The following is a 15631-nucleotide window of genomic DNA, read 5'->3' on the forward strand; positions in this document are numbered from 1 at the left end:
TTCCACTCGCGCGCTACTTCAGCGTCGTTCTCATCGCCTGGCACATACCCGCGGCGACCATATAGGATGTGGCAATATAAACAAACATCAATGTCAGGAATACAAATATGAAAATTTATTTGTTAGCTTGATTAGATTCCCTCTGTACTGCTTAATTTCTAAAATGCTTCTTATATGCTACATTTGTGTTCTTTTTCGATTGATCATTATATATCTGACTGCACTAACATACATATGTATTTCGAGAAGCTTTATGTTATAACTAGCATTTTTGCTTATATCTCGTCCGCCTATAGTTATCGTTAATTAATCTTACTTTTTTCAGTATTATTGTCAAAACTACCGCTGGTGGCCTAAAGAAAGAGTGCTAAGCCATTTGGGTTTGTTCCCCTACTGGGGAGGGGAGAGCTAGTCAAGCGATCTGCGGCTTTTTAGCTCTCTCTCTCCCGCCCCTGTTTTGATTGAAATAAAGTCTTAATATAACTGCCGAGCTATGCCTCTCTGAACGCCGAACTAGACGCTACGTTTAACTCGGGTTACATCATATGTGGCGCGGCAACAGCGCCACTTGCTCATGCGGCAAATGCGTGATCGAGTAAGGGCGTCTTTCCTCTGCGCAGCGATACCAAAGTAAGGCGCCTGGGTAGCATGGTTGCAAACATATAAGCGATAATGTTATAAATAACGTGTTTTCGTTACATGCTGTTTTAGCAAATGAATATCGCTGAGTGATTTTAAACACGTGTTGCCTCAAAAAAATCCCGCACTGCGATGGCGGAGTGAGCCCGACATACAGGAGAAGGCTTTGGAGCTACTGAATGCGACGTAACCGAGTGAGGGGGGGGGGAGGCGTTGCCGTCACATTTCATGCACGCTAAGAAATTCGGCAAGTGCTACCGGTGTCAATTTTTTGCGGAAGTCCAAGTGAATGGATGTGGTTAATAAAGTTACTTGGGAAAGGTGATTCTTCAAAGCGGAGGAAAGTGAAGACGTCCCAACGGAGAGGTCAGTTTTTTTGCTTGATCAGGGTCCTTTGTTTGCAGTCATGTAACTTGCCTATGGAAGTTCATATACAGCGAAGTGTTTGATTTGACATCTGGTGTACTGATAGATAGTACCGATTATTACGAAGCGTTCACAAAAACTTGTGGGGTCGACACTTCGGCTTTAACGAAGCATACTCCATTTCATGAAACATGTGAAGGGACCTCTCGTATAACGACGTAGCTTTAGCGAATACAGTGAAGCACTCTCATAGGCTTGTGTGCAGACAAGATTGGGTATAAAGAAGGAGTGCTTTAATTACACGGAAAAGCTTTATTAACTCCGATCTCGTACTTCCCTATGCATGACAAATCCAGCGCTGCTTCCCGTCCTTGGTTCATTAGACAAATATGGATCATAGAAGGAAAAAAACGTGACTCTATGAAGGAGATGTGCACTAGTACAGTTGTTATCGGGAGACATAGTTTACTGAAGAAGAGCCAAGAATTAAATTATGGTGCTGTTTGATAGCAAATTTAGTTTCTAACCGCTGTTAATATAATTTGTCTTACATTATGCAGGCTGTAGCGAATTAATACATGGACAAAGATCAAGTGTAGTTTTTCTTGCATCTGCACTGTGAACACCAGTCTCGGTGAGGTCTTCAGAGCCGTTCGTCATGGAACAGTAAGATCAACTTTGGAACAGCATGTTGATCTTGGAGAAGTGTCTTTTCCAAGATCCCTTCCAAACCTCGCTGACATTTATTCACCGTAATATGTTACGTCATGTTATGTAAACCCCTGTGTAATGCCTGTAAACGGGCCTTCATGGTGCGTGAATACAAAAAAAAAACATACAAGAGCAGCCCTCATGCAATTGGGCTCGCATGCAGCGCCATTTGTACGTTCCGTATCGGCGTACCGATGGCCAGCCGTGTTCGCTGAGGGAATCGCGTAAAAAATAACAAATGGTGCCTAACTATCCTCAGTGCGTCAAATATGCGCCTTCAAACGAGTAATTCCTCAAATAATGCGAATCTCCCTTCGACTTCTTTCATGGGGTTTGGTGTGCCTTCTTGGTCGGCTTGTTGCCCAGTAGGTTGGGCCGGTCTAGAAGATAGCGCAACATTAAACAGGTCTTATAGCGGCAGTGGGTCGATTAAAACTGGACCGGTCCCAGAGACTGTGTAATCCGCGGTTGATTATATCACGCAGGTCGCGCGTGGGGTTTCTCCGCGCTTTGCTAACCTGCAGAGTAGGCAAGCAATCGCATTGATGCAAAGCGTGTTGCAAATGACGAACAACGTTATGGCATTTATAGAGCCCAATAACGAAAGTTCTGTTTCAGAAAAAGTCCAATATGTGCATTGGATCCGCACAATATTTTTCTGTGCACTCGCATCTTAAGCTGAGGTTGTTTAAGGGTTCTTGAACTTTTACGTAAGGGCATTGCAGGCATCAAACTATTGAGGAAGTTGTGAACACTGTGCTAATTAGTTGTGGTCTGGCAGCAGAGTGTTGATTTGTCAAAGTCATAAGACGACGCATCATCTCTGTTTCAGCTGTTTGCTCCGTCCAAGGGCTCGATGGAGAATCAAAGCAGACACATCAGAGCAGTTTATGTGCTCAGTTTATGTGAGGGTGTTTGCAACATGGTAGCTGACTTCCAGTTCTTTACTGCAGTCACTTGAATACTTGCTTCATTCTTGAGACAGGGAGTTTTGAAATCATATCGGCTGGCACTTAAAAAAATTTACTCAGTACCACAATCCATCAGTATTTATTACAAGATCAAAATACCTTTTTGCACTGGCATCCGCCTGCCATTTATTAATTTATTTAATGGCTGGGCAGAAAATACGTAAAGTTTTGTATAGCGGCTAATGGATTCAGGCATTAGCTCTCTAAGCGGAGCTTCTATGCCACGTATAGTTATCATTGACGTAAACTCCATGACGTAGATGAACTTGCAAAGGTTGGCGCACTGCAATAAATACTATTACCCTTGCTTCACCAGAGGCGTACCTGTGCGCCTCTTTAGTAGTGCACTTGGCGCTCCAGCTTGTCTGAGCCCTTCGTCTTCAACCGCTACTTACAATATCTTCGAGACGCAACAGATATAGCCCCAACGCTGGATTCACTTTTAAAGTTTAGAATGCGCACAAACCCGTACTTTCTTGCAATTAGAAGCAGAGTGAAGAAACAACTTATTGTTTAATGAACTAGACATACAGTAAAATGACGACTGTGCGCACGAAACAAGACGGTTGCACATTGTCGCGCGAGAAAAGAAAACGCTTACCGTTGATTCGCACCGAGCCCGCCGATGCGCAGGCATGAGCGACCAGTTGCACGGCGAGACCGATGTAAAGAAAAGTTGAGTCACAGGCAGCTTCTTCGACGGAAGGCTTTGATGTAAGGCTTGTTACACAGCCTATGTACTCAGAGATCGGCCGAAGGCCTCTATTAATTGGTTGTTACATGAGTCGAGGGTACAAAGCAGAAGTCCGCTGCCCTATCTCGTCGAGGCTTCAGACTACTCTACGAGGAGTGTCCACAACAGTGTTGCGGAGTTAGGACTCATGAATTGCAATGACTCCGGAATCATTTTACGTTTTCGCGGTCCCGGAATGGAATGGTGACAACACTTGGAGGAATGAAATGGGAATGGAATTAAGCGTCTCTTGACGGTAATGGAATGGGAATGTAAATAAGTATTTTTCCAAAAATAGAGCACTTTTTCGACAACACGATGTTTTTTGTCAAAATATGCCGAAGAACCAACCCAGCCCACGTTCAAACATAAGTGAGTCAGGGCCTCGAATTTAACAATAGAGAAGTATTTTTAATATAGCTTGGCTGATTACAAGCACGGTACATTTATAAGCAACGCGCCTACTACAATGCTGTCCTTATAGACTGAGTTGCTCCGAAGTTTGCCTCGATTCTTCGCGTAACCATGGCTCTATGCCGCTAGTAGCGGTCGCGCAGAAACACGGCGGCAGCATACTCCCCTCCCTTACAGCCTTGCGTTTTTTTTTTACCTCGGCGACGCCTTCACCCCTGCCGCCTGCTGTCTCCCCACCCTCCCATATTTAGGTTTTGCTTCTGTCGTCGTGAGCAATTCGGGCGCATATTCGAAGAAGCGCTTCTCTAAGTTGTGATGTGTATTGACACTGACGCGAGGTTTATGTTCACTGCAAGCTTTCGCATACCAGCTAGCGAGCTGTCTCACCTCGTACTACACCCCCCCCCCCCTTCCGAACCCTTTTGCATTACTGTTCCCCATGTCTAGACTCACGCCTTTGCCCGAGACTCTATCGACGAAGGTCTGCAGGTCAGCGCATCACCCAATGCTCGGGAGGGGGCCTCTTTTGTAGGACAGGACAGTGCCAGCACCGTCGCGAATGCAGACTCCGAAGCAGGGCCAAGCAAACACTTTCGTCATAGATAATCACGAAAGTGTTACTTTTCAATTGTTCTTTTCAGCGCGTGCTTTATTGTTGTCCGTGGTTTATAGAGCACTGTTACGTTTCGCCTACGACGCGCGGTAAAGCCGGCGAGGATACAACAGACGCCAGGGCTTCGTTCAAAGCGGCAGACATTTTGGCCCGTTCGGCGCCGCCGCTACGCCTCCCTGCCAAGCGCGTCCAGGCATGTTCCAATGCCACGTGTCTTCATGTGCGTGTGTGAGTGTATGTGCATATTGGTGCCCACGCTTGTCGAAGCGCGGCAGCCGGGGAGAGGAGCTCCCAACAACTGTGAAGCAAGGGGGTCCGAGCGGCGCCGACACGACGGCTGCTCCTCCTTCTCTTCCCATTGTGCCCACGCTTGTCGAAGCGCGGCAGCCGGGGAGAGGAGCTCCCAACAACTGTGAAGCAAGGGGGGTCCGAGTGGCGCCTACACGACGCTGCGCCACCTTATCCCATTGTGTCCGAGCGGCACCGTCACGTGCTCGTCTATAGAGGGGTTCCTTCTTGCCCTCAACTGCGAGAGTATAAAAGCAGCTGCCCCCGGACGCAAAAAGAAGGCTCCGATTTCTTCTGTTGAGTAACGTGCTCTCCCGTCTCTCTACTTCGGTCAACCTGACCGCCAACTCTTTGCGATGTTAGAATAAACAAGTTGTTTTGTTGTTACCAGTCGACTCATACTTTGCCGGGACCTTCGGATGCTTCCAGTTGTACCCCAGGCCGCCAGGCCAACGCTACCCTTGGGGCTTGCGACCCAGGTGCAACCACGGGCGTCAGCGCCGAGTTCCCAACAACTCGCGCCAGCGGTGCGATTACAACAACTGTCTGCCAGCGGTGAGATCGCGACAACGGAGGCCAGCAGCGAAGATATGCAGTTGACTGTATGCTGAGCAGCTCAACAACGATCCGGGAGCAGTGAAACGAGCCCTGTGTGATGACTGGTTGCCTGCAGCGGAACGACTGCGCTGAATTCTTGGCTGCGAGGTTTGGTGAGTGCGGGACTTTCTTCTTCTGAGCTTTGCCAGGCTTTTGTTAGTGTCAGAAACAGAGCTGGTAATTGTGGTTGTCGTTGCTGCCGGGTTAGATTGCGGCAAGACAATAATAGGCAGTAGAGAAAGCAGCATTCAGAGCAGCCATGGATTTGAAGTCGTTGCGCAAACCGAAATTGTTGGAGCTTGCAAGAGAGTTGGGTCTGGATGTCTCAGACAAACTCAGAAAACCAGAACTGCTAAAGGCTATTCTTGAGTTAGAGGCTGAGGATGACGAGCTGTCGGAATGCCTTGAGACTATTGAGGAGAGGTCAAAAAGACAGGAGCGCGAAATTAAAGAACAGAAAGAGCGAGAGCAAGAAGAGCGCGACCGTCAACACGCTTTGGAAATGAAGCGTCTTGAGGTAGAGATGGAACGCGCTCGTAATGGAAGTCAGGCACACGGTGCAGGAGAACGCGTATTGTTCAAAATGACTGACCTGATGCGGCCGTTTAAGCTTGGAGAGGACATTGGTTTGTTCCTGGTTAACTTTGAGCGAACGTGCGAGAAGCAGGGGTTCTCTCGGGAAACGTGGCCACAGCGCTTGCTCACTTTGTTACCCGGCGAGGCGGCCGACGTAGTCGCTCGCTTGGATAGAGAGGAGGCAGAGGATTTCGACAAAGTGAAATCGAGTCTGCTAAAAAAGTACAGGCTGTCAGCGGAGGCGTTCCGTCGGAAGTTTCGGGAAAGTGAGAAAGGCAAGAATGAGTCATATACAGAGTTTGCCTACAAGCTTATGTCAAACATGCAAGAGTGGCTCAAAGAAGAGAAAGCGTTCGGTGACCACGATAAAGTTCTGCAGTGTTTTGGGCTAGAACAGTTTTATAGTCGGTTACCTGAGAACGTGCGGTACTGGGTCTTGGATAGGCCAGACGTTTGTACGGTGGCTAAAGCCGCTGAGCTAGCCGAGGAGTTTGTGACGCGTCGGGCTCGCGGAGCTAAGGACGGTCAAAAGGGTGAATTTGGCTGGAAGTTTGAGAGGCCGAAGTTCACACCCATGAGAGCAAAGGGGAACACACGTAGTGCGGATGCGAGTGAAAGCAGTGCGACCGAACCTAAGGAGACGGCGGCAGCCGAAGCCGAACGCAGAAAGCGGTTCGAGACGAGGCAAGCGCGCGTTTGTTATACGTGCCAGAAGCCGGGTCACTTTTCGGCGCAGTGTCCGGAAACAACACCAAAAGTTGTGTTTTTGTCATTATGCAGCACTGACGAGAACATGAAGCTTCTCGAGCCTTACATGCGAGACCTCCTCGTGAACGGGAAAGAGTGCCGAGTACTTCGCGATTCCGCAGCTACGATGGATGTAGTTCACCCCTCTTACGTAGAACCCCATATGTTCACGGGCGAGTGCGCATGGATCAAGCAAGCCGTGGAAGCTCATAGCGTGTGTCTGCCGGTAGCAAAGGTGCTTATCGAAGGACCTTTCGGAGCGCTTGAGACGGAGGCCGCAGTGTCATCTATGCTGCCCCCCCAGTACCCGTACCTATTTTCGAACAGGTCCGATCACCTCCTGCGCGAGAAGGGGCTTTTGTTTGGTGAGGCTAGTGTTCAGGCATTAACCAGATCGAAGGTTCGGGAGCTCGCTGCAAAGGCGGTAGTTGCGGGGCCGACGTTATCAAACAATGAAAAAGGGTCAGAGGCGCAGCAAGCCGATATTCAGAGCACGACCGAACTGAATAAAATTGAGTCTGTAACGTTCAAGGCACCAGATACTGGAGAGGAAAATCCCGATGCGGGAAAGTTAGAAGAGCTATCTGCAGATTTGCTCATCGCGCCTACGTCAGACGGACTTAATAGGTTGCTAAAAGTCAGCCGGTCGGCTTTGATAGCCGAGCAAAAAAAGGATGGCAGCCTAGAAAACGTGCGCTGCAATGTCAAGGAAGGTATCGCTAAGAAAAATGCTCGTTTTGTGGAAAGAGGTGGAGTCCTGTACCGGAAGTATCTAGACCGCAGAGGAGTGGAGTTCGATCAGCTGATCGTGCCTCAATGCTATCGTCAGGATCTGTTGCGCTTGTCGCACGGGGGTTCGTGGTCCGGACACCTAGGAGTTAAGAAAACTAAGGACCGTCTCTTGCAAGAGTACTATTGGCCAGGGTGTTTTCGGGACGCAGACCATTTCGTGAGGACATGTGACACCTGTCAGCGGGTGGGCAAACCAGGGGACAAATCAAGGGCGCCGTTGAGATTGGTACCTATCATTACGGAGCCTTTTAGACGGCTCGTTATTGATACAGTGGGACCTCTGCCGGTAACAGCCACGGGGTACAGACACATTTTGACTGTGATCTGCCCAGCGACAAAGTTCCCTGAAGCAGTGCCGCTTAAAGAACTCAGCTCAGTTGAGATAGTCAATGCACTACTGTCCATATTTGCGCGAGTTGGTTTTCCTGCGGAAATCCAATCAGATCAGGGCACAGTGTTTACTAGCGCTTTGACGACAACTTTTCTCGAAAGGTGTGGGGTAAAGCTGTTACACAGCTCAGTGTACCACCCACAGTCGAATTCCGTTGAGAAGCTCCACTCCGTCATGAAGCGCGTGTTGAGAGCCTTGTGTTTTGAACATCAAACTGACTGGGAGCTGTGTCTGCCTGGGGTGATGTTTGCATTACGGACCGCGCCGCATGCAGCTACGGGGTTTTCGCCAGCTGAGCTGGTGTACGGTCGCTCGCTTCGATCTCCGCTTCGCATGCTTCGAGAATAGTGGGAAGGCAGGGGCGACGACCCAGTCGTGGTGGAGTACGTGCTTAAGCTCCTCGAACGCTTAAGAAGGGCACAGGAGTTGTCAGGTGAAGCAATGGCAAAGGCCCAGCAGAAGGCCAAGGTTTATTATGATCGGACCGCCAGGGCCCGTCGTTTTGAGGTGGGCGATGAGGTCATGATATTGCGCACATCGCTAAACAACAAACTAGACGTGCAGTGGGAAGGCCCAGCACGAATTGTTCAGAAACTGTCGGACGTTAACTACGTGGTGAGTCTGCCAGGAAAGCGGAAAGCACAGCAAGTTTACCACTGTAATCTGCTCAAACCTTATAGACAAAGGGAAGCAGTAGTGTGCATGATGGTAAACGTTCCTGAAGAGCTTCCGGTCGAGCTTCCGGGACTAGGCTCAGTGACGAACAGGGAAGACACCGATCAAGTCATTAGTGACTTAATCAGTAAAGCATCGCTGTCGCCTGAACAGAAAACCGAACTACACCAGCTCTTACAAGAGTTTCAAGGTCTGTTCTCTGAGAGGCCTGGTAGGACTTCTGTCCTTACTCATGACATAGAACTTACCTCCCCAGAGCCAGTACGATCCAAGGCGTACCGGGTGTCACCCCGCCAGAGCGATATTATGGAGGCTGAGGTAAAGAAAATGCTACAGCTCGGTGTTATTGAGGCAGGTGAGAGTGATTATACCTCCCCTTTGATTTTAGTTGAGGTGCCGGGCAAGGAACCTCGTCCTTGCATCGACTACCGCAGGCTTAATTCCATCACTAAGGATCAAATTTATCCGATCCCTAACATCGAGGAGCGCCTTGAGAAAGTTAGTAGCGCTCAGTTTATTTCCACCCTAGATCTTGTCAGGGGTTATTGGCAGGTTCCACTTACAGAAGAGGCTAGTAGGTATGCGGCGTTCATTTCACCAATGGGAACATTCCGTCCTAAAGTGTTGAGTTTTGGTTTGAAGAACGCGCCATACTGTTTTTCAAGCCTCATGGATAAAGTGTTGCGGGGACAGCAAGAATTCGCTTTACCGTATCTAGACGACGTAGCGATATTCTCCGCATCCTGGTCTGAGCATATCGCACACTTGCGGGCAGTGCTAACCCGCCTGCGCGAAGCGGGCTTGACAATCAAGGCTCCCAAGTGCCAGTTAGCACAGGCCGAGGTTGTCTACCTCGGTCACGTGATTGGTCAGGGTCGTCGCCGCCCCTCTGAAATAAAGGTGGCCGCTGTGCGAGACTTCCCGCAACCGCGCACGAAGACCGATATTCGGTCGTTCTTAGGTGTCGCCGGCTACTATCAGAGGTACATCCCCAGGTACTCTGATATCGCGGCTCCCCTTACGGATGCTCTAAGAAAAACAGAGCCCCAAACAGTCGTCTGGGACGAGACAAAGGAAAGAGCTTTTAGCGTCCTAAAGAGTGCCCTAACAAGCCAGCCTGTGCTACGATCGCCAGACTATACAAAAGGGTTCGTTGTTCAGTGCGATGCTAGTGAGCGAGGCATGGGCGTTGTACTGTGCCAACGGGAAAATGGAGAAGTAGAACACCCCGTCCTGTATGCTAGTCGTAAGCTGACCAGTCGTGAGCAGGCGTATAGCGCCACCGAGAAAGAGTGTGCATGTCTCGTGTGGGCCGTTCAGAAATTGTCATGCTATCTAGCCGGCTCGAGGTTTATCATTGAGACGGATCACTGCCCTCTCCAATGGTTGCAGACCATCTCTCCCAAAAATGGCCGCCTCCTGCGCTGGAGCCTCGCTTTGCAACAATATTCCTTTGAGGTGCGTTACAAAAAGGGGAGTCTCAACGGTAACGCCGATGGCTTAAGTCGAAGCCCCTAACGTAGGAATCAGCCTCCAAATTGTTTGTTACTGATGTTTTTCTTCCTGAGGCAGGATTTTTTAACATATTGTTTTTGTGTAGTGTTTCAAAGTGATGACATGCTTTCTAGTGCAATTTTCCAATTTGTGGACGCGTTCTGAGTGCTGCTAGACTACTGTAAGGAACTAGGCAGTGGTATAAAAGGGGAAAGAGCCTGGCAGGGCTTAGTGAGGGTTGTGCCGTGCTTGCTGACTGAGCGGTTGAGTTTCAGCGTAGTTCTAACGCTTGCCGGGAACGAGAACAAAAATGTGAACTCTCCCGAAGTCACTTTGCAGTGTCCCGTGCGAACCTGAACGAGAGAACGAGGTCTTCTCTGTGCGCTGCGCTCAAGAAACGTCGAGGGACGCCCGACTTCGGTTATGAGCATCATCGAGCGACATCCCTCCGGACAGCGGATGCAGTCCCCTGACCATCGGGATCTCCTTCCCCCGGCGGGGCGGTCTGTTACGTTTCGCCTACGACGCGCGGTAAAGCCGGCGAGGATACAACAGACGCCAGGGCTTCGTTCAAAGCGGCAGACATTTTGGCCCGTTCGGCGCCGCCGCTACGCCTCCCTGCCAAGCGCGTCCAGGCATGTTCCAATGCCACGTGTCTTCATGTGCGTGTGTGAGTGTATGTGCATATTGGTGCCCACGCTTGTCGAAGCGCGGCAGCCGGGGAGAGGAGCTCCCAACAACTGTGAAGCAAGGGGGTCCGAGCGGCGCCGACACGACGGCTGCTCCTCCTTCTCTTCCCATTGTGCCCACGCTTGTCGAAGCGCGGCAGCCGGGGAGAGGAGCTCCCAACAACTGTGAAGCAAGGGGGTCCGAGCGGCGCCGACACGACGGCTGCTCCTCCTTCTCTTCCCATTGTGCCCACGCTTGTCGAAGCGCGGAAGCCGGGGAGAGGAGCTCCCAACAACTGTGAAGCAAGGGGGTCCGAGTGGCGCCGACACGACGCTGCGCCACCTTATCCCATTGTGCCCGAGCGGCACCGTCACGTGCTCGTCTATAGAGGGGTTCCTTCTTGCCCTCAACTGCGAGAGTATAAAAGCAGCTGCCCCCGGACGCAAAAAGAAGGCTCCGATTTCTTCTGTTGAGTAACGTGCTCTCCCGTCTCTCTACTTCGGTCAACCTGACCGCCAACTCTTTGCGATGTTAGAATAAACAAGTTGTTTTGTTGTTACCAGTCGACTCATGCTTTGCCGGGACCTTCGGATGCTTCCAGTTGTACCCCAGGCCGCCAGGCCAACGCTACCCTTGGGGCTTGCGACCCAGGTGCAACCACGGGCGCCAGCGCCGAGTTCCCAACAACTCGCGCCAGCGGTGCGATTACAACAGCACGGGAAGCTCCACCGCGACTTCTGAAAGATCTACGCGATCATTAGGGTCATTTTCTTGCAAACAAGTAATCATTGTTGGCGATATTAATTTACCTTCTGTTGAGTGGCATTATCCTTTTTGAAATACAGATCAGTGTTGAGATGTTGGATCGTTGCTTGATATTATGCTTAACCTGGATGTGCAACAAGTAGTAACCGAGCCTACGCGAGCTTGCGGTGCATCCTGTTCAATCTTAGATCCTGTTTTTGTTCCAAGGACAAGCGAAGAATATACAGTCTGTGCATCCTAGCATTTCTTATCATGCAATGGTGTTGTTATCGTATACGCTTGAAAAACATTGTATTCCTCCCTTTGAAATAGTTTCTGTAAAATATTTTTCTCGTGCCAGGGATTAGAGTGTCGTGGATTACCTTCAACTAAAATTCAGCAGCTTTCAAGGGCCAGATGTTAATATGCATTGGAATCAATATTAACAGATATTCACTTACTGTCTAGATAATTTCGTACCAAACAATACTAAGAATATAAATACGAATCCCTGGATAACGAGAGACATCTTGCATCTGAAAAGAAAACTTAAGCGCCTTAAAAAAAGGATGAGCTACAAACATTGTTAAAACCGCTCGAATGGTGTTTAATGAGGCGTTGAAACGTTCCAAATGGCATGTATTCAACATAACCGGCCAAATTTTTTAAAAGAATCACTTCAGAAATGCTGGGTCTTCTTGAATGAAAGGAAAAAAGTCTGTTAAAGAGATAGAACTCGACGATGTTCGAATTGTTGCCAAAGAGGCCAGTCCGGAACATCTTATATTTTCATAGCGTGTTTTCCGTCCCTTCTGAAAGAGTAAGCCACAGCCCTGTATCATGCTCTGATCTCGAAGATATTGGATCATTAAAAGGTGTTGTGGCTACGATTCTTAACGTGACGACCAAAGCATCACCCGACTCTGACGATGTTCCAAATGCGTTCCTTCGTCACTACGCAGAGATGCTCGCCCAACACCTTGCACGCATTTTCGCAAATCCATGTCATCTGCGGATCTACCTGCTGACTGGCGAATGGCGCGTGTGGCGCCCATACAGAAGAAAAGTGACACATCGCTGATTTCAAATTATCGTCCTATATCTCTGACTTTTTCGAGCTGTAAGATGCTTTAGCATATCGCCGCTATACCCGCCGTGGTTACTCGGTGGCGATGGTGTTGGGCTGCCGAGCGCGAGGTCGCGGGATCGACTCCCGGCCAGGGCGGCCGCATTTCGATGGGGGTGAAATGTGAAGACACCCGTGTACTTAGATCTAGGTGCACGTTAAAGAACCTCATGTATTAGAAACTTCCGGAGTCCTCCACTACGGCGTGCCTCATAACCAGAAAGTGTTTTTGGCACGTAAAATCCCAGAATTTAATATTGCCGCTAATTACATAATCAAGTTTCTTGCAGATAATAACATTCTATCCTTCTTTCAACATGGTTTTAGGAAGGGCTTTTCTACGGTCACACAACTAACCACAGAATTTCACAATTTGGCAAGCGTTATCGACAAGTCTGGTCAAACTGACGTCATTTATTTGGACTTTCGAAAAGCGCTCGACCTTGTTTCACATGAAAAGTTAATTTTCAAGTAAGATAGATTAGCCTCCCCTATTTCATAATAAACTGGATTTCCGCCTACTTAGCAAATCTCACACAGTCAGTTTATGTTAATGGTCACCACTCGCGTCGTTTGCCAGTTACTTGCGGGGTACCACGAGGACCAATCTTATATTTAATTTTTTATTAATGATATTGTTAGCGCTATTACTGAACCAGTACAAATACGCTTGTTCGCAGACGACTGCATTTTGTTTCATGAGATTGCTTGCCAAGAGAATCAGGAACGTTTGAATGCTAACCTTCATAACATTTATTTATGGTGTAAAGAATGGGAAAGGACGCTAAATGAAGAAAACCAGTATACATGCAGATAACCCCCCGCGCCCCCCCCCCCAAAAAAAAAGAAAGAAAACGAGGTGGGCGTTTCCCTATAGTCTTCTTACTCATCCTCTCGTCGATGTAATGAATATAAATATTCAGGTGTGACAATAACTAACAATCTCAGTTGAAATTCTCATGTCTCAAATGTATGTGCTGCATTATTTAGCCCACTGTGTATTCTGCATCGTAAAATAAAACAAGAGCCCCCAGAAACTAAACTTCGTGCATACAAATCGCTAATCAGGCCGAAAATGGAAGATGCATGCACCGTCTGGGATACACATAAAATACTCAATAATAATGCACTGGAAATGATTGAGTCGAAAGCAGCACAAGACAAACCAGACATCACCATTCTGAATCCTTAACTCCCTATCAAACAAGAACTAATGCCTTCAAATTTTCCTTTTCCCCATTATCATTATCATTATTAAACAGCACTGGCTCAATTGATCTGATTAATTTTTGATCTGCTATTTTCGCGACACAGATGTCAGCGTTCTCTTTTCTTCTGAATGCATGTATGGGCATTTTTGTAATTTTACCACTTCTGCATAGGCGCGCATGGGCCTGCAGTATCTTGTAAATAATAAATACAAATGAATAAAAACATCAAGCAAATTGAGAATGCCCATCAAGACACTGTACCTGGATCCATTGCAGGGGAAGTTTCGCTTTACCTTAAAGAGGGGACTTGCGCAGACACCGTTAAACCCGTCACCCATTGGAAAGCGAATGCTAACCGCTTTACCTTGCTTTCCCGCCTCGCAAGGGCAGTTTTCATTGTGAATGCGACGTCGGCTGACGCGGAACGTGTGTTTTCTACGGCATCCCTGATAATAACAGCGAAGCGAAATCGGCTGGCAAGCACCTCTTTCGAGCAGCTCATGTTTGTGAAGCGCAGCACATGGGTAGAAGGCGACTGTTTTATCTCACTTTTTTTTTAGAACTAACTGTTGGAGTAGCCGTCATTTGCAGTTCGAGTTTTCAGAACTAAACGGCGAAGCGCCCATTTAGCTCATGACATTTTGTTGCAAAATTTAGATTAATAAAACTAACATAAGTCGTCTTTTCGGGCCTTGCAGTGCTTGCGACCTTTATTGCCGCATGTTAAAATCCCGATGACACCTAAGCAAAAATACGCTAAGTTGTCATTTTACAATTAACCCATTTGGGCTTAAACAATATTAAATTATTACATGCCGTTAAAACATGCTCATCATGCAAATACCATAGGTAGCGGAGGAACTGCCGATGTGGGAATTAGTAGGGTTCTTGTACAGCACGAGATATGTCACCAAGCTACAATCCCTCGACCTTGGTAACATGCTTTGCGTATTTCTGATGTTCTTGACGCGTCGGATGACATCAGCTTTATGGTGCGTTCATCGGTAACTCGATAATACCACCAAGATGCCTTTCCTACGTTGAGGAATTACAGGAATGAATTTGAACTGCCCGGCCATTCCCGCAGTGGGAATGGGCTAAGTTCTTTTCATTTCGAGGAATTGAAAGGAATAGAATCGCGAGTATTACTCGGAATGGAATTGGAACGGAATATGGCAGCACCCATTCCGCAAAACTGGTCCACACGCAACGACAGGAAGCAGGATCACAGCAAAACATTTACCCCGGGTGCGCATAATGAGAACATTTTCGTACCTGATTTTGGTGCATGAAATGCAGGAATCGACGGAGGAGCTCGGGCCCGCGCCACTTGCCATCGCCACCAGCGCCGGTGCGCACCGAGCCGCTGTCCCCGCTGAAGCTGCTGGACTGCGGCACTGCGGGAACCGAAGCTGCAGGCGTTGCGTGCCGGCTGCTGGCGTTGGCGCCGTCCCCGTTTCCGGCGTTGACTGCGGCGAGCTCCGTGTTCTTCTGCCGCTCTTGGACGCGGTACGCGTCGTAGTCCGGCAGAGTCGAGGGCTCTTCTTTTGCCGTCAGCGACTCCAAAGCAGACTCCATCGGAGGCGCGGTGGTGAGGTCCGCGACGACGTGGCATAGCAGTAGGAAGAGCACGGTAGAAACGGCCGGCATTCTGAAGGGTAGAGAGAGGTGGAGACGGGGTTCAGGCGTGGTAACCAGCAAACGAAATGCACTAGGTTGCTCCCTTCCTTGCTTCTTAAGTAATGGCGCTTACCCACTACGAAGAAATTGGCATAGAAGTCGGTCATTTACTATTTGAAACTTAAGGTCCCTGCTGTGGAACCGCCGCTGTGACCTTTTCAGACCGATAACAAAGAACAAGACAACAACAAGAA

General features: G+C 48.7%; 1 protein-coding gene across 1 annotated transcript in view; it reads right to left on the reverse strand.

Moving 5' to 3' along the window:
• The window catches only part of LOC142570732 (uncharacterized), a 36363-nt gene extending 20956 nt beyond the window's left edge, over positions 1–15407 (reverse strand). Inside the window, exon 1 of the mRNA XM_075679076.1 lies at positions 15033–15407. Within this exon, the coding sequence (XP_075535191.1) occupies positions 15033–15407 (375 nt within the window). The remainder of the gene's footprint in view (positions 1–15032) is intronic.
• Positions 15408–15631: the final 224 nt, after the last annotated feature.

This window comes from Dermacentor variabilis, chromosome 2 (assembly GCF_050947875.1).
Source record: "Dermacentor variabilis isolate Ectoservices chromosome 2, ASM5094787v1, whole genome shotgun sequence".
Classification (NCBI taxonomy): Eukaryota; Metazoa; Arthropoda; class Arachnida; order Ixodida; family Ixodidae; genus Dermacentor; species Dermacentor variabilis.